Genomic DNA, 24589 nt, shown 5'->3' with positions numbered 1-24589 from the left:
GAACTGAGAGGGTTCAAAAGAGTTCAAAAAAGAAACATGGAAGAATCAATAATTTCCATGAACACCAGCAATAACCACCCCTCTCTCTCACCAAAACTAACTAGAAAATAAAAAGATTCCACTCACAAAAGCAACAAATAGGAGAAAGAATCATGGGATAACTCTATTGAAAAAAGACAGCAGAATAATAATTGAGAGGCTTAGTTTGTAAAGATACCAACTGTTCCCGAATTGACTTAAAGTTTAATCTCAGGCTCCTTGCTGTTTCACACGGAAACGTGAAGACAAGGGGAGAGCTGGCCCTGACCCCCGTCCCTTCTTTTGCCATTACTGGCTCCATCTTACATCATGAGGGGCCACGTGCTCACATATGAGCACCCCGGCCCACATGTCTAAGCTCTTCATACCTTCACCTCCACAAACACTATCCCTTGGCCACCCCCTCAGAACTAGAGGTGTACACACCAGTGGTGTGCAACCCACCCTCATATGGTGGATAAGAGGCTTCACAGGCCTGAAAGTAGACTTGGCCCCTTTGGGGAGAGAATTCTGGGGTTTGAAGAATCTAGGGCATGGTTTAAAAGCATTGTTATGGACCCCTGGTAGACGATGGCCCATTAGCTTCCACAGAAAAAACTAGAGTGGGGCCTTCCAAAGCTGTGCTGTCCGACAAAGTGGCCGCTAGCCACATGTGCTATTTACATTTAAATTAAATTAGAAATTCAGCTCCACAGTTGCACTAGTTACAGTTCAAGTGCTCGATATTCACATGTGGCTAGTGGCTATTGTATTATACAGGACAGATTACAGAATATGTCCATCATTGCAGAAAGTTCAACTGGACAGCGCCACTCTGAAGGCATAGGCCCCTTGGCCTGGGCCTAAAAGCAACACTGCAGATGGAATCATAGCTATTTTTTTTGTTGCTTTTTGTTTTTGTTTTTTTTTCTAGATATACTGATTCAATAAAGTAGAAGACATAAATGTATTTAACAAGAGCTCTTAGCCACCCAAAGATTTTTGAGAAATCAAATGAAGGGTGAAACAGTCAGCTACTTTGCAGCCACACAGAAATGATTGTTTTTTTCCTAAATTGTGTAAGTGTACAACATGAATGCATTGTTTTGTTTTTTTGTTCCAGGATCTAATCTCTATCACACTTTGTAAACCCTGTGGATATTCCCCCATAGATCGGTAACTTGAATGCAATGTCATTAAACTTGGGATAGATGTGATTTTGAGAATCACATTTTCTCACTGTTCTCTATTTTCTTATGAATATTTCTCAAACACTCGGTGGTTTATATGCATGAATTTCTAATGCAATCATTTTGGGCCACTTAAAATATGAAAATGTGTGTCTAACCAATGTTTCACGTCAATATAAAAAAATTATGAACATTTGGAAATTAGAAAAGTCTGTTCATATTTTATTACACACTTAGATTCAGAAAAGCAACGCTCTAAAGATAGCCCATAAATGCCAACAAATGAGACAAAGCACTCTGTGATAAATCCATTTACATGGAATTCTACAGTAACTGAGAATTTGGTCTCTGAATGAAATACTAAAGTAAATCAGATTTTTTTTTGTTTGTTTTACAGATGAGGAAATCAAGCCTCATTGTCTCTGACATCTGCTCCTCTTTCCCTTTCTAGCTAGAACATCATAATCTTCCTTCATTTGTAAAATGTCTTCTTTTTTTTCAAGCACCTTCTTTTCAGGTTCTCATTTAATCTTCACAATAGCCACGCAATGTAGATTATGGAGGATACATTATTGAAATGATAAAGATGAGAAAAATCACAAAAAGGTTAATTGACTTATCTAAAGCTGGACAGAAAGTCTGTTTTGGTCTTGGGACTGAGATTTTTCTCCCTCTTTATGTAGTAAGTTCATGTGACATTATCCTGGGGCCAGGTGCGGTGTCTAATGCCTATAATCCCAGCACTTTGAGAGGCCAAGGCAGGAGGATTGCTTGAGCCCAGGAGTTTGAGACCAGGCTGGGCAACATGGTAAGACCCTGTCTCTATGAAGAAGAAGAAGGAGAAGGAGAAGGAGAAGGAGAGAGAAGAAGAAGACTTTAAAAAAACAAAACATATGACATTATTCTGTTACATCACTTGGGTTCCTATAAATTGTATGCAAGTTTAATAGAAAAACTCATGGCCAGCTTCTGGCACACTGTATGTATATAAAGAATGACTTGAGGTTTTAAAAAAAATGGGGCAGGAATGTTCTTCTTTTATTGTCCTGTCATTTTTCTCACAAACTATTTGTGTCAGTGCTCCTAAGGGACATTTCTATTTCAAGCCATGTGAGCTAAACTTTCTGGGCTTCAGATCCATCATCTGTAAAATGGAAATTCAATTCGAGGAGACTAACTTCATTTCAGTATGGATTACCTAGTGTTTTCTTAATCAGTTGATATTAATCTTATCAGGTAATAAAAACACGATTTATTATTTTAAACTCAGGCATAGACATACCAATCTTGTTCCAAATATAAATCTCTTTGTGGCAGCAATGCCACAAAAGTTTCACCTTCTTTTTCAAGATTTTTCGACGCAAAGACACTCGGAGAATTTGAAATTCATAGAATAATGAAATCTTATAACTCACCTAAACATCATCTAGACCTGCTCCTTCAATTTATAATGAAAAAAATTTAATGTAAAGAGATCAAAAGAAATATGACTGCCTTAAGTTTATAAAGCTAGTTAATGGAAAAGTCTGGTGCAGACACAGTCTACTTTTCTTACAATGTCATGTTAGTCTGGGTTTCCAGTGGGCAACTTATAAACACATTTTTTTAGGAGCACACTACAAATTAATCCAAAGAAGAGGCATACCACACCATATGGAATGCCTATAATTATGTTCCCTCCCAAAAGTGAACTTAAAGTGAATTATTATAAATCTAAAATTATATTTGCTAACTTCAAAAATGTTAAAAGAATGTTCCAGGATAGGTTAAAAAATAAGCTGCATGCAGGCTTTTATTTTCTTCTATTGGCTTTTTTATTTTCTCCATATGTTCTACAATGAACATATGTTCCTTATATAATCAGATAAAAATGAAGTTAAAAATGAATCACTTAAAGCATGGAGCAAGACTTTTAAATAGCATAGTTAAAATAAAATTAACACTCTAATAGTCATAATATATATATAAGTGATAAAATACTCAAATCTTGTCACAGGCAACATTACTACACTGAAACTGAAAAGGTCGAAAGAGAAATTTGAGATCCTAGAGGCTATGGCTCATCACAGGAGAAACGGGTATTTGCTGCTCTTTAACAATATTATTTGCTTGAGACATTTCCTTTCAAAATGTAAAACTTTCACTGTTGCTTCTGAAGGAGTTTATCTGGTATAATACCTAAATTTTTCTCAATAAATTCAAGTAATTTGATATTTTTCATATCCTTTGGAAGTTATTTTTTGGTAAGCATTGTAATCGTGTGTTATTTACAAGTGAAAGTAACAAAATTTATTATTGTCGTAAGAGCATATGTCCACAGTCTGCCATCTACCTACATGTAGATGTGGTTATCAAATATATGCATGCTAAAATGCATAGCTGAGGTGTTGTTTGGGTAAGTAACAAAAATGCTTAGTGCACAGTTTTAAATTAGCGAGGAAGATACTTGAATTCTGTTTCCTCTACTGTCTCTGGAAAAATTAGGAATTACAGTTACTGAAATGTTGACATTGATTGAGCTCCTACTGGGGACTTGGTGCAATCTAAGTACTTGCTAATCTTTCTCATTACTAAGCAATCTAATCATGCACTTCCTCAGTTAATCCTTACAACAGAGCATAACATGGGGATTATTACTGATTATCCTTATTTTACACACGGGAAAGACTCAAGCACAGAGAAATTAAGGATCTTGCTTGAGGTCATGTGACTAGTAGACAGTAGAACCAAGATTTGGACCCATGACCAATTGCTAAAGCACTGAATACTTCCTTGCATAGGACATTGCTCCTGAATTTCTTCACATCTGTTCTTAGACACCTGATGCCTTGGCACTATCCCCACAAAAATTAAAATAAAGTTAAACGACTGTCTGTAAATTGCTCTTTGAGTATGGGTATCATTGACGTAGGAGACATAATTTCAAATTAGATGATAGCATGTATGGTGTGGAGTTCTCCCATCTCTGATAAACATTGGAATTCATTAATGTAGAAACAAAGACTCATCATCACCATTATCATTACACATTCTCTGAAAATTATTATTTCACACTTTTCTCTGAGGTTAAATTTGCTGCCAATGTTTATCAATTGTCTACTTTGCATAAGTCCTTTAAATTGTACCAAGTTGTGTTTATAAAATGAGGGTGTGACTGGCGGAATTCTGAAGGTGTCCGTCTTCCCCAAGATTCCTGTCCCCTGGTTATTCCATCAAACATGAACATAGACACTGCTGGGAAGGAGCTTTGCAGATGGAATTAAGGTACTAATCAGTTAACCTTAATATAAGAAAATTATCCTGGATTATCTAGGTGGGTTCAAACTCATCATATGAGTCCTTAGAAACAGAAGAGGAAGAAAGAAGAGAGATTCCAAGCATGATGGGGGACCTGAAGTTCCATTGCTGTTGCTGAGACATAGGAGGGCCCATGTACTAGAACTAGATAGAGACCTCTAGGAGCTAAGGGCAGTACAAGCTGACAGCCAGCTCAGAACAGGCCTTCGGACCAACAATCCCAATGAGCTTGGAAGTAGATTCTTTCCTGAAAGTCTCCAGCAAAGAATGCATCTCTACTGACACCTTCATATTAGGAAAATGAGAGCCATACTGGACTTCCAACTTACTGAACTGAGAGCCAATAAGTTGAAACCATTGTTTTTTTAAATTGCTACTGTTGTAATTTGTTTCAGCAGCAATAGAAAACTAATTCATAGAGGAAAAGTGTCAAAGTTCAATAAACGTATGTCTGTTGTTACAACCAACAGAAAACAAAATGTAGCTAGAAGAGGAATTCAAACTCAACAGCAATGTAAGGAGGTGCAGCACTTGGAGAAGGAAGCTAGAGAAGACAAAAGCAAAAATAGGACGCAAGTTTACTGTATTACCTGAAATTGACTTCGGAAGGTGTTTTTGTATTTTTGTTTTTAAGATGGGAGAGATCTGTACTTGTCTGAATGCTGAAAGGAAAAGTCAGTAGAAAGAAAGATGTTGAAGATTCTGGGGAAAGTAAAAGAAGACACCCTTTGGGCTGGGTGCGGCACCTCACGCCTGTAATCCCAGCACTTTGGGAGGCCGAGGGGGGTGGATCACGAGGTCAGGAGTTCGAGACCAGCCTGGCCAATAGGGTGAAACCTCATCTCTACTAAAAATATAAAAATTAGCTGGGTGTGGTGGCAGGATTGTGGAAATATATGATTGAGGTGACAGACCACCAATTCTAAACTGGGTAAGAAAGGAAGCACTAACCACAGGGAAATGACAGGTTAGGAAGCAATTTCCCTCTCAGGGTCTGATTGTCTGTAGAAGTCATATAACTTTCTCAGCAAAGTTTCATACACTATCAATTTATCGAAGTGCCCACCTGACTAATCTTAGAAAAAAACAGTCTCATCCTTTAGTGGACTGATGGTTTTAAAATACTACCCTTGGCTGGGTGTGGTGGCTCACACCTGTAATCCCAGCACTTTGGGAGGCTGAGGTGGGCAGATCACAGGGTCAGGAGGTCAAGATCAGCATGGCCAATATGGTGAAACTCCATCTCTACTAAAAATATGAAAATTAGCCAGGCATGATGGCACAGGCCTATGGTTCCAGCTACTCGGGCAGGAGAATTGCTTGAACCCAGGAGGCGGAGGTTGCAGTGAGTCGAGATCACACCACTGCACTCCAGCCTGGGTGACAGGGCAAGACTCCGTCAAAAAAAAAAAAATACGCTTAAAGACAGCCTACTGTTCTCATTAGAGGCTGTGGTCTGGATTAACATATCATTTATTTTTCTCTCCCATGAGGCCTTCTCAATGTAGGCTTTCCAATGATAACAATAGCTAATGTTTTAAAACGATTACTATATGCCGGGCATGGTGCAAAATGCTCATTTTGACATGACATGATACCATCCATTATGTCATTTAAACCTCAATAAAACAAAACAAAAACAAAATTCAAAGGTTTGTTCTTTTATTCTACTGATGAGGAAGTTAAGACTTCAGAAGGTGAAGGTATTTTTCCAAGTAATGACTATCAATTCATTGTACAGTCTGAACCCTGACCCTGGACCACCTGACTCCACAGCACATGCTCTTTGCCATGAAGTGGTATTGTGGGTTCGAATGATATAGGGCTGAGGTACAGATTGATACATAATTGTTAACTGAATAATGCATAAATTAATGATGACAAAGATTGCAGTAACAAAACCTTCCTGTCCACTCCAACATAGATCTATTAATTTTCCTTTTCTTTTCTCAGTCCTTCAGAGGGAATTAGATATTAAACCTAGAGGGTTTTGTACCCATAAAAAATGAGCAATGATTTCTGAGAAGATAATAAGCTTTTATTGAGTGCTAATTTTGCTGGTGGGAAAAAGGGAAAATACAAGCAAGTCTCGATGAGCCTGATTTTCCCACAGAAGGGAATCTAACTGTGGGGAATAATTAGGGCAATTGTATGTTGGGAGGTTTGAATGTGGGGGAATGTACATGAAGAAGTAGTAACATTTGTGAAGCAACGGATGACAGGACATATATTAAAATATTAATATAATGTTAAACCATCATCTAGCATCTAAATCAATATTATTAAAACAAAATGGCACATTGCTGGTTTTGATTTATTTCCAATTCAGTCATTTAGTCACTAGTTCCTTTAAACTCAAAGTAGTCTCTCATGAAAAGCTTGTTAGAAATGCAGATTCTCAGACCCACTCCAGACCTACTGAAGCCAAATCTGCATTTTAACAAGATATCTGGGTGGCTAGTATGCACACTGAAATTTCAAAAGGACTCCTCAGTTCATTTCGTGCATTCAACTTTATGAGAAATACTGATATACTAATTATATAACTTTTATAAGCATTTTATTAATTTAAAAATTTAAATACATAATTATTTTTAAGTTTGCTCATTAATTTATAAGAATTTTATTTCTGTTGGTTAATAAGACAAAGAACAGCTATCTTATTTTCTTCATTTTTCAGAGTTATATAATTTGACAGTTTATTCACAAATAAGAACTCTTTTCTTCCTCACAATTTTTTTTTCATGGTAATTTATTCTCATGCAATGCCTAGAGAGTAGGATTTGGAACACTTAAAGCAACTCTTAAGTTCCCACCAACAGGCATAAAAACTCCCCCAACAGGGATAAAGAAAAAAAAATCTAGCCCTGAAAAATTCATGGAAAATGGGTAAGACAGTCATTTGAGAGTGGCCAAAGTCAGTGTCAAAGTTCTTAGCTGGGGCCCTGCATGATGAGGACTGATTTGATTTCCAAGTAAGTGCCAGCTCCGAATAGATCTATCAGTCTGAGTGTCAGTTCTATTGAAAAGAAAAATCAGTAACTGCTCAAAAATCATGCATTATCAGTATACAGTTTGTTGAATATATTAAACCAGGGGTCCTCAACCCCACCAGTCCATGGACTGTTAGGAACTGGGCCGCACAGCAGGAGGTGATCAGTGGGGGAGAGAGCATCACTGCCTGAGCTCTGCCTCCTCTCAGATCAGCAGTGGCACTAGATGCTCACAGAAGCGTCAGCCCTGTTGTGAACTGTGTATGCAAGGGATCTAGATTGCATGCTCCTTATGAGAATCTAGTGCCTGACGATCTGAGGTGGAAGAGTTTCATCCCGAAACCATCCCCTGCCCTGGTCCATGGAAAAAGTGTCTTCCATGAAACTGGTGCCTGGTGTCAAGAAGGTTGGGGACCGCTGTATTAAACTGTCTCCTGGTATAGGGAACCCCCTGACATTCACAAAGCAAGGTGCTGGCTGTTAATCCTAATTAGCTTTAAATTCAGCCAACATGAAATCTGCTACTTTATAGCTAATTCTGAGGCATGGTGCATATTTATATGTGCTGTTTGGGATTTCAGATCTTTGGATACTTCTCCTCTGAAGAAGATCCTATTGCTTCCCAGTTGGATGAAGAAAATTTGGTTTTCTTTGTGTCTAGAAAAAGGCGAATTTTAATTTCAGGTGACATTTTAATTTTCTCTTCCAAATTAGTATGAGTTTTAATATTTTCCTCAAGAATATTGGAACAATATTTTCCATAGAATCACTTTTCATTTTATGTATTTGTTCAATACTTTATCACTGGGTGTCGGGGGTGGTGAGAGTTTCATATGCAGTATCAGAAGAAACTCTACTACTGTTGAAATGGAAATAGTATAATTGCTTTGAAGGACACTAAATAGAGAATGTGATGGAAAAAAATTCACATTTTCCTGAAAAGGCTCAGACTTCCAGTTAAACCTCTCTGCAATGATGTCACAATAATGCATGCTCCAGTAAAAGAAGTCATGTTTCTTTTAAACTATTCTTAAAATTAACTTTTTGAGTTTTCACTAAACATGACTCTTCTATTCACTCTCATCTACCCGGGATTATCTTAAAGATGTTTAACCTGACATCTCTTGAGAGCTTGGGCCAGTCATGGATGGGCACTGTCCCAGTCTGGGAAGTCTCTAATGTATGTGTTCTTCATTTTCAACTTTGAGCCCGGGACCCAGGACCTCCCATCCCTCTCCACTCTTAACACCTTGGGGTTTCTTCTCCTTCTTCCCTCCATGGTGGGAGGAGGTCAGGAAGAGGGAAGACAAACTTTCAAACCTACTCCTGTCTTCCAGCATTTCCTCCCATATTCTGAGATGAAGGTCAAATGTGATGTCTCTTAAAAAAGTACCGGGAGTCTGGGCACAGTGGGTCATGCCTGTAATCCTGGCACTTTGAGGAGGTCAAGGGGGGTGGATCACCTGAGGTCAGGAGTTCGAGACCAGCCAGGCCAACATGATGAAACCCTGTCTCTACTAAAAATACAAAAATTAGCCAGCCATGGTGGTGCGCACCTGTAGTCCCAGCTACTCGGGAGGCTGAGGCAGAAGAATCGCTTGAACTCCAGAGGTGGAGATTGCAGTGAGCTTAGATGGCACCACTGCACTCCAGCCTGGGTGACAGAGACTCTGTCTCAAACAAACAAACAAACAAACAAAGCACCTGGAAGGCTTTGTGAGCCAAACCCACCTTCATCCTTGACTCTTCCTTGGTCCAACCACTGACCTCAACAGAGCCTGGCCTCTGGCCATGGGAACTAGAAAAAGAAAAAAAAAAGAAAAAGAAAACACACACACACACACAGACACAAAAGGGCTGTCCCTGCTGCCACCACACTGAGCTAAGGAGGGGCCCCAGAGCAGGGGAGAAGTGTTGCTGGCAGTCTATGTTAGGGCTTTGCAAGTATTTTTCTAGATGGCAGTTGCATTCTGTAATTCATTTATCACTCAACAAATATTTGCTAAAGTCTACTATGTAGGACAGACGCCTTTCTAAATGCTAGAGACAGAGCGGTGAACAAACAGACACAAATCCCTGACCTCATGGAGTTTACATTTCAATAGGGAAAGGCAGACAATAGCAAAAATTAAACAAGTAAAATATACAGTATGTCAGATGGTAATACACACTATAGGACAAAAAGTAAGCAGGTTGTGGGGAAAATAAAGCAGGATTGTGGGAAGGAGAAGGTGGTTTGAGGATGGGAGCATGGTGGTTGATGGGGTGGTCAGGGAAGTCCCCACTGGGAAGGTGAAAAAGATCTGTAGAAAGTGAGAGAGCAAACCATGCATTTCAGGTAGTGGGGAGAGTGGTGGGAGCTAAGGATGGAGAAGCAACGATGGGAGTGGGGACATGTGTACTGGGACTTGTATGACATGCTGAAGACTTCTGAATGAGGCACAAAGCTACAAGGGGGCTGTGGATAGAGGAGGGAGTCACCTGAGTTATCCTTTATATTCTTTTCCAGCTTCTGCATTTAAAATAGTCTGTACTAGTTCATGTCCTTTGTAGGGACGTGGATGAAGCTGGAAACCATCATTCTCAGCAAACTATCGCAAGGACAAAAAACCAAACACCGCCATGTTCTCACTCATAGGTGGGAATTGAACAATGAGAACACATGGACACAGGAAGGGGAACATCACACACTGGGGACTGTTGTGGGGTGGGGGGAGGGATAGCATTAGGAGATACACCTAATGCTAAATGATGAGTTAATGGGTGCAGCACACCAACATGGCACATGTATACATATGTAACAAACCTGCACATTGTGCCCATGTACCCTGAAACTTAAAGTATAGTAATAAAATTAAAAAAAAAATAGTCTGTAGTGTGGAAGGGGTGGAAGCAGAGAGAATGATGGCAGCTTGCAATAGGGCAGTGTTTCTCCATCTTTTTTTTAAAATTACTGACCCCTAAGGAGCCTTTTTAGACTTTCTGTTCCTAATTGCCTTCCCCTCTGCCTTATCCCGCTCCATGCCATTTTAATGCCTCAGGTATTAATTACTAAGTGTATCCAATTATATACTACATGCATATCTGTGCTTTCTGCACAAAAAGAGTAAAATGGATTCATGTTCCCTCCAAGAACTAATCTGTACCCCTTTGGGGGCAATATCTTCTCTGTTGAGATACACAGATGAGGGTGGTAATACTAGGGTATGACACCTGTTCACTTGCCTTTCTTTCCTAAGAGTTTGCAATTATAAAAATTAAGTGCCCTGGAAGAAATTCTATATATATGGCTTTATCATTCAGTACATGGCCATAGAAACATAAAAGTGTCTAGCTAGTCTTTTTTTTTCAAAATGCACATTTTTTTAAGTCTTAATGACAGCCCTAGTTTCATTCTTTTATACTGAAAAGCCTGAGATGGTATTAAGTTTTTATCATGCGTAAACCACAATGGTGAGAATTCAAAGAAAGGAGTCCTAAAAGATGTGAAATATCTCAAAAAAGAAATGACTCCAAACGATGTTTAGAAAACGTGTTCTCTGTGAAATATGCACATGCACGTGTATGTGTAGGGGGTGGGTGGGTGTGTGTCTTGCCTTTTCTCTGGGAATTAATGTACCACATTTAGTTAGAAAGCTCTATATATGCAAATTAGTATCTCTGAGGATCATTAAAACACAATGGTTGCTGGGTTTTAGGTTTTATTCTACTTTAATTTTTAAGTAACTTGGGGCTTTCTAGCAAAAAGGCTGGCTGTTTATCTTTCTTTTTCTTTTTTTTTTTTTTTTTTTGAGACAGGGTCTCGCTCTGTCACCCAGGCTGGAGTGCAGTGGTGCAATCACAACTCACTGCACCTCAACCTCCTGGGCTCCAGAGATCCTCCCACCTCAGCCTCCTGAGGAACTGGGACTATAGGCATGACCCATCACATTCAGCTAATTTTGTATTATTGGTAGAGATGGATTTTGTCATGCTGCCCAGGCTGGTCTTGAACTCCTGGACTTGAGCAATCCACCTTCCTCAGCCTCTCAAAATTCTGGGATTACAGGAGTGAGCCACTTGTGCCCTGGCCATATCATTTTTTTAAAAAACAAATCTAACAAATGAGTTTCAGCACCTTTACTGCTGAAAGTTGAAATGAATATTATGCTGTTGACAGGTAGTAGAAGACGAGATGTGATTAAGAGCATTGTCAAGATACCTCACCTGGATTTACTAATAACAGCTACTCAGAAAGGATTAATAACAGTTTTTAATAACCAGGTAATTTCTTTTTCTTTTTTTAACTGAATGACTCATTTTACAATAACCAGGTAATTTAAAAGCTTGGATTTCTCCCCCTCTCCCTGCCTCCCTCCCTTCCTTCTTTCTTTCCTTCCTTCCCTCCTTCCTTCTTTCCTCCTTTCTTTCTTTCCTTCTTGCTTTTATTTCCTTCCTCTTATTCCTTCCTTCCTTCTTTCCTTTCTCCCTCCCTCCCTCCTTCCTCTCTCCTCCCTTCTTTTCTTTCTTTCCTTCCTCCCTCCCTTTCTCCCTCCCTCTCTTCCTTCCTTTCTTCTTCCCTCCCTCCCTCCTTCCTTCTTTCCTTCCTTTTCTCCCTTCTTCCTTCCTTCCTCCCTCCCTTCTTCCTTCCTTCCTCCCTCCCTTCTTCCTTCCTTCCTCCCTCCCTTCTTCCTTCCCTCCTCCCTCCCTTCATCCTTCCTCCCTCCCTTCATCCTTCCTCCATCCCTCCCTTTCTTCCTCCCTCTCTTCCTTCCTTCCTTCCTCCCTCCCTCCGTTCCTCACTCCCTTCCTTCCTCGCTTCCTTCCTTCCTCCCTCCCTTCTTCCTTCCTTCCTTCTTCCCTCCCTCCCACCCTCCTTCCTTCTTCCCTCCCTCCCACCCTCCTTCCTTCTTTCCTTCCTCCCAACCTCCCTCCCTTCCTCCCTCCTTCCTTCCTTCCTTCCTTCCTTCCTTCCTTCCTCCCTTCCTCCCTTCCTCTCTCTCCTCCTCCCCTCCTCTCTTCTTCCCTCCTCCCTCCTCCCTTTTCTCTCTTTTGGTTTGTCTCTGCATTATGCATATGTATCAGGTACAGCGGAAACCATAAATTATATTTTAGAATTATTCCAAAAAATAAACCCAAATATTTAGTAATGAGGAGATTGCTGTGCCCTGTGGCAATTCTTTGAAACTGGTGACTGCATTTGGCATTGTTCCTCAGGGTGTCATATGGAACCATGTGGCATCAACACAATTAAAAGATGATCCTGGATAATATCTCAGTTAAAATCAGAAACACTGACAAGCCAAGTGATTAATAAAAGGTCCCATCAGGAACTTTGGACTTGAAATAAAAATGAATTGCTCAAATTCTCACCCTACTGTTTTACTAATTATGTCATTAAGTAGGGAGCTTAGTGAGCCACTTATATATCTTTCACATCTCTTTTTTTGCCTCTGTAGAATGAGGACAATAAAACCTGTCCTCCCTCAAAGGATTGTAGTGAGGGTCAAATGAGAGAATGAGTGTAGAAACACTTTATGAGCAATAAATTCCTACATGAATGTAAGGCTTTGCTGTTATCAATGTCATTTCTAAATTTGTAATTTTGGACTTTCACTTTAATGGAATATGTTACAATATACCCTACATAATATTTTGCTATGAAAATAAAAGATGAATCTTTGGTGTTAATTATTTTAAAAATCCTAATGATTAGTTCATTTCCAACTAGAAACAAGCTTTATGCAAGTAAAATACCTTTGAAATAATCATTATGTGATTAAAATTTTATCATAATTTTCAGTTCTTCAGTCATCTCCAGCTCAGGAAATCTTTCAGAAGTTGAAGTCACAGCCAGCCAGATTCTGTCAGAGGAGGGGGCTGTGTGGGCCCTGGAGGTGGTGCAGTGAGGGATGCAGAGTGTGGGCGTGGAGTCTGGGCTCCAGCCTCGCACTAACACTTACAGCTGTGCGTGTTATTTAATATCTGCATGCCCTGGTTCCTCATCCTGAATCATAGACCTTCTTTCTTGCTGTTTAAGTGAGTTAATACTCATGAAGTGCTTAGCATCATTAGAGTTCCTCAGCAAATATTGGCAATTGCTATAATAAACAAATAATGTGAAAACAAAAATGAATTTGCCTCATTTAAATATATAAACCTTCTTGATCTTTTTCTCTTGGTGCATTATTCCCCTTCTCTTTTGTTACCTTTATTACCTCAAAAACAGAACTAAGATGGTATCTAGAAAATAATAGGAGAAGGAAAATAATTATGTGCATACTAAAACATTCAGAATGATGTGAAATAAGTCAGGTGGCATTATCACATTTCCAGAGATGCTTTACAAACATGCACATACACACAAAAGCTTACAGATGGGAACATGTATACTCACAAATGTGCAAACACATATGTTTTTTATAAGATAATGTAACTGGAGAAAAAATGGCTAAAAAAATTAATGGTTTTTTTTTTTTTTTTTGTAGAAACAGGGTCTTGCTGTGTTGTCCTGGCTAGTCTTGAACTCATGGTCTCAAGCCATCCTCCCACCTCATGGCCTCCCAAATTGCTGGGATTACAGGAGTGAGCCATGCCCAGCCCAAAATTAATTATTTTAAGATTTAATACAGCAGGAATAATATTGTTTTGATTGTAGCAAGCCTTACAAATATGACACATCATGTGAAAAAAGTTAAGCTGGAAGTGTAGGTCACAGGAGTAATTTATTAAAAGGTACCCATTAACAACTCAAAATATCTTCGATTAATTCATAATTTAGGCTCTATCTGAAGTACAATAAATATAGTTCAGGATTTTCTTGGTGATATAAACATTAAATGTTATTAATAAAAGTAAATTTTTAGTATCTTACCAAAGTAAGAAATTAAAAATTCAAAATATATCTGTAAGGATTATGAAACTTTTAAAGAAGCTGAGCGGACTTTAAACAGGTGACTTCCATTAAAGATATATATAGAGAAAGAGAAACAGAAACCACAGGTGTTCTGTTCTGCTACTCACCGGTTTTCTTACAGCGATGTATTTTTTCCACCTAGAAGTCAGTCCCGGGTTAGAAAAGCCTTTTTGAACTCTTCAGATGAAAGACAGTCTGTGGGTAGCCATGACTAACAGCTTTAGTGATCTCTCTGATCTACTTTCTCTATTTCACATAATCCGTTTCTTCTGGGCCGCTGTTTCCTAAATACTTCTCAAGGCCATCTGAGCATGTAAAAGAAACAAGGTCATTGAAATACTTCAACTACTTGCCTTCATCTTGGGAGCAATTTCCATGCCACAAGAGTATGAAAGGCTGCTCATATATACACTAGCTCTCTGCATGGGATAAACCTGTGGTTCTTAACTGGCATAGTACCCAATGCATGATATTCACTCAATAGGTGCTCACTGAATAAAAGAGGAGGCCCACTGGGTAAAATGTTCTTTTAAGTCTCAACTTGGAGAGATAACTTTAAACGAAACAATGGTAGTTTTTCTCTGTCACTCTATTAAATATTGATCTATTTAGCATTCATGTAACTACTCTTGCCATTGCTGTTAGATTATTTTGTATTCCTATTTTTTTGGCATCTAATGTTGCTCCAAACAACTAAAAAAAATATGATGTAGTTTGCATAAAGAAGGAAGACAATGATTAGTGAAGTGTTAACAGCACAGTCACCAGGTTTAACAATGAGCCACAGAGGTATAAGCCTTGCTCACAGCAAACAGTGTGCATTAGTCCACAGAGCTAGATGTTTCAGAAGGAGAAACAGGGAGGAGACTTACGGGAGGCAGAATGACAACTGAGATTAAACCAAGAAGATACTGTGTTGTTTTAGAGTCAGCATTCTCATCTTTAATGGTAGTGCCAACTAGGTTTCATTATTCTCTTCCTTTGTTCATAGATGAGAGTTCAGACCAGCACCAATGTTACAGTAAGTACACTTTAAAAATTCCTAATTAAGTCAAAGTTAGGGCTATGATGATGTTTCCTTCACAATTAATTAAAATCTCGATGAAGTACTGAATAGGCTCTGGGTATATGTTTCATATATTATAAATTTATGTTTACTGACTAGGATCAAAACTAAGCCTTGAGCAAAAGCAAAGAGGACCCAGGTCTTGCTTTCCGGAGTTAAACTGACTGCAGAGAATTGCTTGGAAACTGGTTACTCCTTGGAAGCTTCAATTTAAAAGCTTCTGAGTTTTTCTGAGCATCTGCTATTGGAGAATGTAAAGAATGGACACCACCTAAGTTGTAAGAACAAGGAGGTAGCCCATGGAAATAATTAGAAAATATTTTTATTTTAAAGTTGAAAATAACATTAAAAGTTTGAGTACAATTTTGTGATTTATTTAATCCACATCATTAATCGGAATAGTAATTGCAGCAGATGTTGTAAAGCTACAGTGACTTGCTTGCAGAATCTCATTATGGATTTACGAGAGCTGGGAGAATGCTGGACTTTTTCATTGCTTGCATGCACTGAATACCCTGAACTACAAAGGAGGGTGCCATGCTGCCTGGCAAAGGAGTCTGGATTCTCTGTAAACTTCTGAACCTCCATTTCTTAAACTGAAAAAAAAAAAAAAAAAAAAAAAGAAAGCCAACACTGGAATTTCTAACAGGTTTTACAGAAAGTTAGAGGCCATGCCTGAAATGCATGCAGCAGTCATAAATGGAAGCTTCTGTTTCTGTTCAGGAGTGTGTTGTTGATATTACACATCCTAGCCATGCCAGCTTGGTGTCTTTAGGTAGGACACAAGAAATTCTCCTTGGGCTCCACTTATCATGGACCAGGTAATTACTAAGGTCTTTGTTTTCTAGCATGGGGACAGGGCTCGAGAGCTCGCTTAATCAGTGCCCTAAATCTAGTCTCCTACTGCCCATGTGAAGAAGTAGTCTCACAGCAGTGAATAGTGCACAAAGATGCTCCACCAACTGCTGTGTGCTTCCAGGGAGCAATCCTATCGCTAACTGAATCATTCTCCAGCTGATAGTACTGAGAAACTCAGGGTAAGGGTGAAAGGGGAAAAGATGGGAGCCTGTATCCCAGACACTCAGACAGGATGTACTGCAAGGCTTCTCTGTAATAAGGCAGCAAAATGGGGCTTTTAGTGTGACTAACTTGCTCTTTGGTGACCATCACCAGGTCATAGAAGGAAATGCATTATATTCCCCAATTCTCTGCTTTTCTATCAGGACACCTCCTGGATTACAGGGTGTGATTACCTCTTGCAGCTGAAACGAATCGTAGCCACAACCGAAAGGACCATTATTGTCTGGGATTATAAAGCTCAAGGGAGCAGCCAGGTATTGTGCCAAGAGAAATACTCAAAGAAATGAGATTGTCTTTTCAGTAGTGGTACGATATGAGCAATCCACTTTCTCTATTGAGCATCAGTTTCTTCATCTATAAAATGAGAGGATTTAAGTAAATAATCTCTTAGATCAAGTTCAGCATGTATACTCTCTAATTAAAATGGACTATTCTTTTCATTTAGTGTATATTTAGTTCAGTGGCGGTTGGGTTGTTTTTGAGAGAGGGGGTAATTCCTTTCTTCTTTAATGCCCTTCTCTGAATCCAAGTATTATCTTTCTTTGGGTATACTCATGTTATCAAGTTCAAATCTTTTCTCCCGAGTCCAGCTTCATTAGGTAAGAAAATTACTAAAATCAAATGTCTAAGTCTGGCAAAAACATCTAATGAGGCAGCCCTTCAGTGGCTGAGATGTTACCGCTTAACCAATCTACAGTATTTATTGGGCATTTGCAGACACTTAGAAGTAAGGATTATGTTCTCTGCACTCAAACAAAACTCAGTCTTGAAGTTCCTCATGAATAAACATAATATATAATATGATGATACAGCAAATTATATGGTGCAACGGGGACTCAGGGAGGGTGAGATCACTGAGCACCGAGGTTATTTAAAAATGTCTTCAGGAAGCAGACTGACTTGGAAGGACATGGAGGATTAAGAAATAAATTAACCTTCCTTCATGCCTTGCTTGTTCCTAGCCTTGGTAAAAAACTAACCTTCTTTTGCTATTTGTTCATAATGTTGTAACCAACTAGTGATGCCAGAATAATTTTAAAGACAGCAGCTTGTTGGTCAACGTACTTTATTATGTGCTGTGTTATAGAGCAGGTTTTATTAATTTCCAAACCCCTAAACTCCAAGATCCTGAACTTTGATCATAACCCCTTCTCCTAATGCTGTTCTGTTTTCACTCTTGCTTTTCAATTCCATAGAAGCCTTTAGTTCCTTGAAAACATCATGTTCCAGTCTTCACTCCCCCTCAACTCTTCTCTTCTTCCCTTCTTGCCTACACCCTCTGGGGGTATCATCTGAACTGGTCAGCCTCACCCTTCATTCTCTTCGATCTTTGTCCTTCAACCTGGAGAGATGCCCTAGCCCTTCTCTGCTCCTTCACAGTGGCTAAGCACTGCTGAAAAAAACCAAACAGTGCTATTTGGCACAATTATGAACTTGGGGTCTGCAGACTCAGCTGGGCTCTCAGTGGCTTCCATCAATCTCTTTCTGGCTCTAACCAGCTCACTGGCCCATTTCTTGTAAGTCATCCACAATTTCAGTATTCTTCTCAGGCTTCTCCCTTTAGTAGATGGACTTGCACTCTATTTTCCTGCAAAAACTGAGTCTACTGTCAGACTTGTCCTCTTTCAAATTCCAGTGCTGTCACCTACAGATTTAACTGGAAACCACCTCCTTACTTTCATCCTCTCTCTCAAGGCAAAATATCCGTGCATTTGACACCCTCTCCCCTCCTGTCTTGGCCAGGACAAGGCTCTACAGCCTCTTCTCTCTCTCGATCTCTCTCTTTAAAAATTGTTTAAATTTTTTTATTTCCATAGGTTTGGGGGGAACAGGTGGTATTTGGTTACATGAGTAAGCTCTTTAGTGGCGACTTGTGAGATTTTGGTGCACCCATCTCCCAAGCAGTATGTACTGAACCCAAGTTGTAGTCATTTATCCCTTACCCCCTTCCCACCCTTTTCCCCAGAGTCCCCAAAGTCCATTGTGTCATTTTTATGCCTTTGCATCCTCAAAGCTTAGCTCCCTCTTATGAGTGAGAATATATGATGTTTGGTTTTCCATTCCTGAGTTACTTCACTTACAATAATAGTCTCCAATCCCATCCAGGTTGCTGTGAATGCTATTAATTCATCCCTTTTATGGCTAAGTAGTATTCCATTGTATATATATATACCACAGTTTCTTTATCCACTCGTTGATTGGTGGGCATTTGGGTTGGTTTCACATTTTTGCAATTGCAAATTGTGCTGCTATAAACATGAGTGAGCGAGTAGCTTTTACATATAAGGAGTTCTTTTCCTCTGGGTAGATATCCAGTAGTGGGAATGCTGGATCAAATGGTAGTTCTACTTTTAGTTCTTTAAGGAATCTCCATACTGTTTTCCACAGTGGTTGCACTAGTTTACATTCCCACCAGCAGTGTAGAAGTGTTCCCTTTTCACTGCGTCCACACCAACGTCTATTATTTTTTGGGTTTTTGATTATGGCCATTCTTTCAGGAGTAAGATGGTATCATATTGTGGTTTTGATTTGCATTTTCCTGATCATTAATGACACTGAGCATTTTTTTCCATATTTTTGTTGGCCATTTGTATATCTTCTTTTGAGAACTGTCTACTCATGTCCTTAGCCCACTTTTTGATGAGATTGTTTGTTTTTTTTCTTGCTAATTTGTTTGAGTTCCTTGTAGATTCTGGATATTAGTCCTTTGTCAGACGTAGATTGTGAAGATTTTTCTCCCACTCTGTGGGTTGTCTGTTTACTCTGCTGGCTTCTTTTTGCCGTGCAAAAGCTCTTTAGCTTAATTAAGTCCCAGCTATTTACCTTTCTCTTTATTGCATTTGCTCTTGGATTCTTGGTCATGAAATCCTTGCCTAAGCCAATGTCTAGAAAGGTTTTTCCAATGTTATCTTCTAGAATTTTTATAGTTTCAGGTCTTAGATTTAAGTCCTTGATCCATCTTGAGTTGATTTTTGTATAAGGTGAGGGATGAGGATCCAGTTTCATTCTCCTACATGTGGCTAGCCAATTATCCCAGCACCATTTGTTGAATAGGGTGTCCTTTTCCCACTTAATGTTTTTGTTTGCGTTGTTGAAGATAAGTTGGCTGTAAGTATTTGGATTTATTTCTGAGTTCTCTATTCTGTTCCATTGGTCTATGTGCCTATTTTTATACCAGTACCATGCTATTTTGGTGACTATGGCCTTATAGTATAGTTTGAAATCAGATAGTGTGATGCCTCCAGATTTGTTCTTTTTGCTTAGTCTTGCTTTGCCTATGCAGGCTCTCTTTTGGCTCCATATGAATTTTAGGATTTTTTTTCTAGTTCAGTGAAGAATGATTTCACTCTCCTGCTAGACTCCTTCCTCTCAACCTCCTCTTAATCTTCCTCTCAATCAATTCAGGTCCCAGATCAAATGTCACTTTCTCTGGCCATGGGACCTGATGTGGCCTTTTCAGTCACTGTGTATCAGAGCACTATAATTTATTTCCTTAAATGCACTTCTACCAGAATAGTAGCTCTACAAAGTCAGAAACTGTCTTGTACATCATTGCACAGTCGTGCTGCAATAGTTCTTGGCACACAGAAGGAAATATATAGATAAATGTTTGTTGACTGAACAAAGTTATAGAGACTGAATCCTGGAAGAGCAATAGCTGTATAGCTTAGTGGCCCCATTCAATAGTACAAAATAAGCTTGACAAATGCTAAATATTTCTGAATAAACTTGGATGGTAGGATATTTTTTCTTCTGGTGACTCCTTGGGACTTTGATATTTGATTTTCCTGTTTGCCACCCAGTGTAATGTCAACAGTCTGGTAACACCTGAACCTTGTTATGCTTACTTTAATATTTTCTTATAAATCCAAAAAAGGGCCATTTACAGTCACGCATCAGAAAAATCTCATTACTTATTGGCCCAGGGGTAGGCACTCTACTCCTTTCTCCACAAAACACCCAAAATAACAATGTTGGGCTCACAGCAAGTGTTCTGTAACTTTTATTTGGTTAACTGGTTTTTTTCTCAAATTATCTTATACGATAGGTGTATCTACAATAAGAAACAGCGGAAAGTGAAATTTTTGTCAAATAATAGGGGAAATATTTATTGAACAGAGCAAAGTAATAGTTCATTAAAGTCATTTTTCTGTTTCTAGGACAATTATTTTGTCATAAAGCCAATGGATCACTGCCTCCTGTGTGTGTGTGTGGTGCCTTTGCCTGACCATCTCTGCCGAGATGACATCCTCTTGGGGGATGATGGGGGTTTTGTGAACAGATTCACAGTCAACAGTGATGACTTTGGAATAAAGCAGGCAAAATCCAAAAGAAAATTACAAAATCAGGTCTTAGACTCAAAGAACTTTAAAAGGTAAGAGTATCATACGGTTAATTTAATTCTTTTAATAATTATAGTCTTTTGCAAGTAAGCTTTATGGTACAAAGTGAAAAATGAGATTTAAATTACAGAAAATAAGAAATTAAGACAAAATTAAAGTAATATAAACAATTAATTATAGTCATTGTTCATGTACACACACACACACACACACACACACACACACAGAGTGAAATGCTTCTGGCCTCAAGAAACCGTCAGTGTAATAGCTCCTAATTTAAGTGCTATTGACAACTAAAACTTGCAGGTACTTGAGTAGATTGAAAAGTTAAATGAAAAAATTAAATCATGAAAAAAACTATAAAAGATACATGTGACTAGTTACTAGCACTTGAATATAGGAAAAATTCTAAATATAAAAGCAATGGATATAGAATTGAAAGAAAAAGTTTGATAGATTTGACTATATACAAAATAAAACCTCTGGACATCAAAAGCTAGTATTTCAAAAGCAAACTGGAATAAATATTTGTGACAAATATGACAGACAATGGGTTGATATTTTTAACAGGTCTTAGAGTTCAATTAAAAGATAAAATCCTCCAAGAGAAAAATGAGCAAAGGTCATGAACATGTAATTCACAAACATGTGCACACAGTACAAATGGTCAATAAACATTTCAAAGTGATCATCAGAAAAAAATGCTAACAATAGTTATCCCCAACTGATAATTACCATCTTCCTTATAATTGCAATGTCTTTAAAGTTTTTGAGAAAGGTATGTATTACTTTTATTAGCCGAAAAACCTAAATTTTATATTAAATGGTCTTCCTTATTTATCATAGAAGTACAAGTTAAAATCAGATACAATTTTTCACTTATAAAATCAGAAATGATTAAAAATGGGGAAGACGCTGTGAGCTGGGCATTCTCACATTAGTTGGTGGTAAAAGTATGAGTTGGATCCACCTTTCTGGAAAGAATTTCGGAAGCTGCATCAAGTGCCTTCATAACCATTAATACATTGGGACTTGATATCCCTATCTTCAAAAATACAAGTATGGTTATCACAGCTTCGCCTTACCTTGCCTTTCTTTCCTGTTTTGACAGAGTCTCACTCTGTCGCCCAGGCTGGAGTGCAGTGGCGCAGTCTCGGCTCACTGCAACCTCCGCCTCCTGGGTTCAAGCGATTCTCCTGCCTCAGCCTCCTGAGTAGCTGAGATTACAGGCACGTGCCACCACGCCAGGCTAATTTTTGTATTTTTAGTAGCAACGGGGTTTCACCATGTTGGTCAGGCTGGTCTCAAACTCCTGACTTTGTGATCTGCCTGCCTCGGCCTCCCGAAGTGCTGGTATTATAGGCTTGAGCCACCGCGCCTGGCCCACAGCATTATTTCTGATGGTAAATTATCTAGTGTCCAACAAAAGGGGAATGGTTAATTTAGATATTAATCATTTACATAAATAATTCAGATATATAAATATATAATATAAACATAAATTATATATAATATATTTATATATAAAATACATTTTTTGTCCAACACCTAAAATACATTCAGATTTCAAGGATGTTCAGTAAATCATAGTATAACCATATGTCATGCACCCATTTAATTGTTTTGAAAAATATTTAATGGCATGAAAAGTGTTTATGACATAATGTCAAGTAAAAATTATTTATCTTTCAACATATGAATTTGGGGGATAAAAAAATTTTAATTTAATTAATTTTTTATGTATATATGAATCCAGTCGTATAAATGTGTATATGTATGTGTATTTCTACTTAGAAAAATATTGAGTGTAAGTATCCAAAACTTTAATAAATGATTTCTATAGGACTTCAAAGAGGTGATTTTTAAAATTTTGTTTTCTAAATTTTGTACAATGAACATTTTTTCCTTATAAAGACATTAAAAAATGGATTATACTTTGTTATTATGTAACAAATACTTTATCCCAGAGTTAGAATATGCAATTAAAAGCTCATTACAACTGATACTACGTGGAATTAAGACTAGTCCCATTGCTGGAACCCTAAGAATGGTACAATAAAATTTACTGGCTCCATTTTCCATCCTTCACATATAAGCAGTATTACTTAGTCCCAACAAAGAATTAGACCTGATGGAGGACTTCCCCAATCTGTGATGTGCTGCTCTATATACTATTAAGCATTTCATTCTAGTTATGCTAGGCTTTTAGAATAGATGCTGAGACATGAATCTGCTTTTTATTAATATGTGTGCCACCTGTCAGAAAACTCCATGGCTCATTTTTCAATCCCAATCCCTGTTTTCATTAGATAGATATGTGAAAAATGAGATTTAGAAATCTGAGGAAGTTAAGGAATCTGGGTACAGATAAATGAATGCTAATTCACGTTAGTTCTTGTGGTTATTATATTCATGTAGATGATTTAATCATGCAGATGATTTAAATCATTCAAGACTGCGGTGTATATATAGGCTGAGTGTTGCGGCATTTTCTTACACCAAGAGATCTTCAAACCTCACCAGAATGACAAGTATTAAGGCCAAAGAGTTAATTAAATTCTGGAGCTATTGTACAAGTTTTCCTGCAGCTGACATCCATAGAATTCATTCTTGTTGAATGGGTGGATATGGGGGTAGTAAACACTGATATGCAAACCATTATACAAATTAAAGAAAGAAGTAGCCAGCATCCAGAGTTCAAACATATCTGGCATGAGAATAGAAAGCTCCCTCTCCACTCTGTTTAATGTCATATTGTAGAACTTTCAAGCCTTGAGCTGTAAACATTTCTATTCCTCAACTAGAATTTAAGCAACTTGGTGACAAGAATTTTTACCTTAATCATCCTTGTGTCCTTAGTACCTGGGATGCAGTAGGTGTTCAATAGATGTGAATGAGGAGACAAATAAGCCATTAAATATTGGTAAATATAACACCATGAAGACAGAATTTTGAGGCAGAGGTTTTGTCTGTAACCTTAAGCCCCACATTCAAATGTTTTGTGAACTGATGGCCCACACTCTGACAAGGAATATTATCACTATCCCCCACTCAGCTTCACCAGTGATCTGAGATTTTACATTGCCCAGTACTTCAGTTTGAAAAGTATTAATGGAAAATATAAATATATTTTCAGATGGATTGATTCAAACAAGATATAAAAGAATATGAAGCATACTGCTCCATTTGGATCATTAGAAATTTTCTAGTAAAATAAAATTAATAGTGCCATTATTGAATTGGGATTCTTCTAGATTATTCTTTTAATTCTGAATTCACAGCTCAAATTTTGAAGAGTCTTTTAAAGTTACTTTTCCATTTTAAGTATGCTTTGATTATAAATAAACAGTTAAAAGTGGGCCAGGTGCAATGGCTCACGCCTGTAATCCCAGTACTTTGGGAGGCCGAGGCAGGCAGATCACCTGAGGTCAGGAGTTCGAGACCAGCCTAGCCAACATTATGAAACCCCGTCTCTACTAAAAATACAAAATTAGCCAGGCATGGAGGTGCACACCTGTAATCCCAGTTACTCGGGAGGCTGAGGCAAGAGAATTGCTTGAACCCAGGAGGCAGAGGTTGCAGTGAGCTGAGATCGCACCACTGCACACTCCAGCCTAGGCGAGAGAGCAAGACTCCATCTAAAAAAAAAAAAAAAGGTGTTATAATGCATTGGGCTGTATTCTACATTCGGGTTTAGTACAATTCAG

At 38.3% G+C, this 24589-nt stretch overlaps 1 protein-coding gene and 1 long non-coding RNA gene across 8 annotated transcripts in view; one reads left to right on the top strand and one right to left on the bottom strand.

The window, feature by feature from the left end:
* The window catches only part of WDR64 (WD repeat domain 64), a 149381-nt gene that overhangs the window by 10736 nt on the left and 114056 nt on the right, over positions 1-24589 (top strand). For 5 of the 7 annotated variants that reach the window (XR_010149631.1, XM_054660867.2, XM_063790100.1 and 2 more), the window contains exons 3-7: positions 8080-8182; positions 11658-11761; positions 15385-15414; positions 16683-16793; positions 20700-20914. Coding sequence is in view for 6 of the 7 variants with exons in the window: in XM_054660867.2 (XP_054516842.1) it covers positions 8080-8182; positions 11658-11761; positions 15385-15414; positions 16683-16793; positions 20700-20914 (563 nt within the window). In the remaining variant the exon portion in view is untranslated. Of the gene's footprint in view, positions 1-8079; positions 8183-10007; positions 10137-11657; positions 11762-15384; positions 15415-16682; positions 16794-20699; positions 20915-24589 lie in introns of those variants that run through there. The other 2 variants (XM_009441750.4, XM_063790120.1) reach the window with 2 other exon arrangements.
* LOC134807951 (uncharacterized) overlaps positions 14501-24589 on the bottom strand; it is a 171517-nt gene continuing 161428 nt past the window's right edge. Inside the window, exon 4 of the long non-coding RNA XR_010149643.1 lies at positions 14501-14698. This is a non-coding gene — a long non-coding RNA (uncharacterized LOC134807951). The remainder of the gene's footprint in view (positions 14699-24589) is intronic.

The sequence above is a fragment of the Pan troglodytes genome, chromosome 1, assembly GCF_028858775.2.
Source record: "Pan troglodytes isolate AG18354 chromosome 1, NHGRI_mPanTro3-v2.0_pri, whole genome shotgun sequence".
Taxonomy (NCBI): domain Eukaryota; kingdom Metazoa; phylum Chordata; class Mammalia; order Primates; family Hominidae; genus Pan; species Pan troglodytes.
Note: the sequence above shows the minus strand (reverse complement) of the source record. Positions and strands in the feature narration are given on the sequence as shown.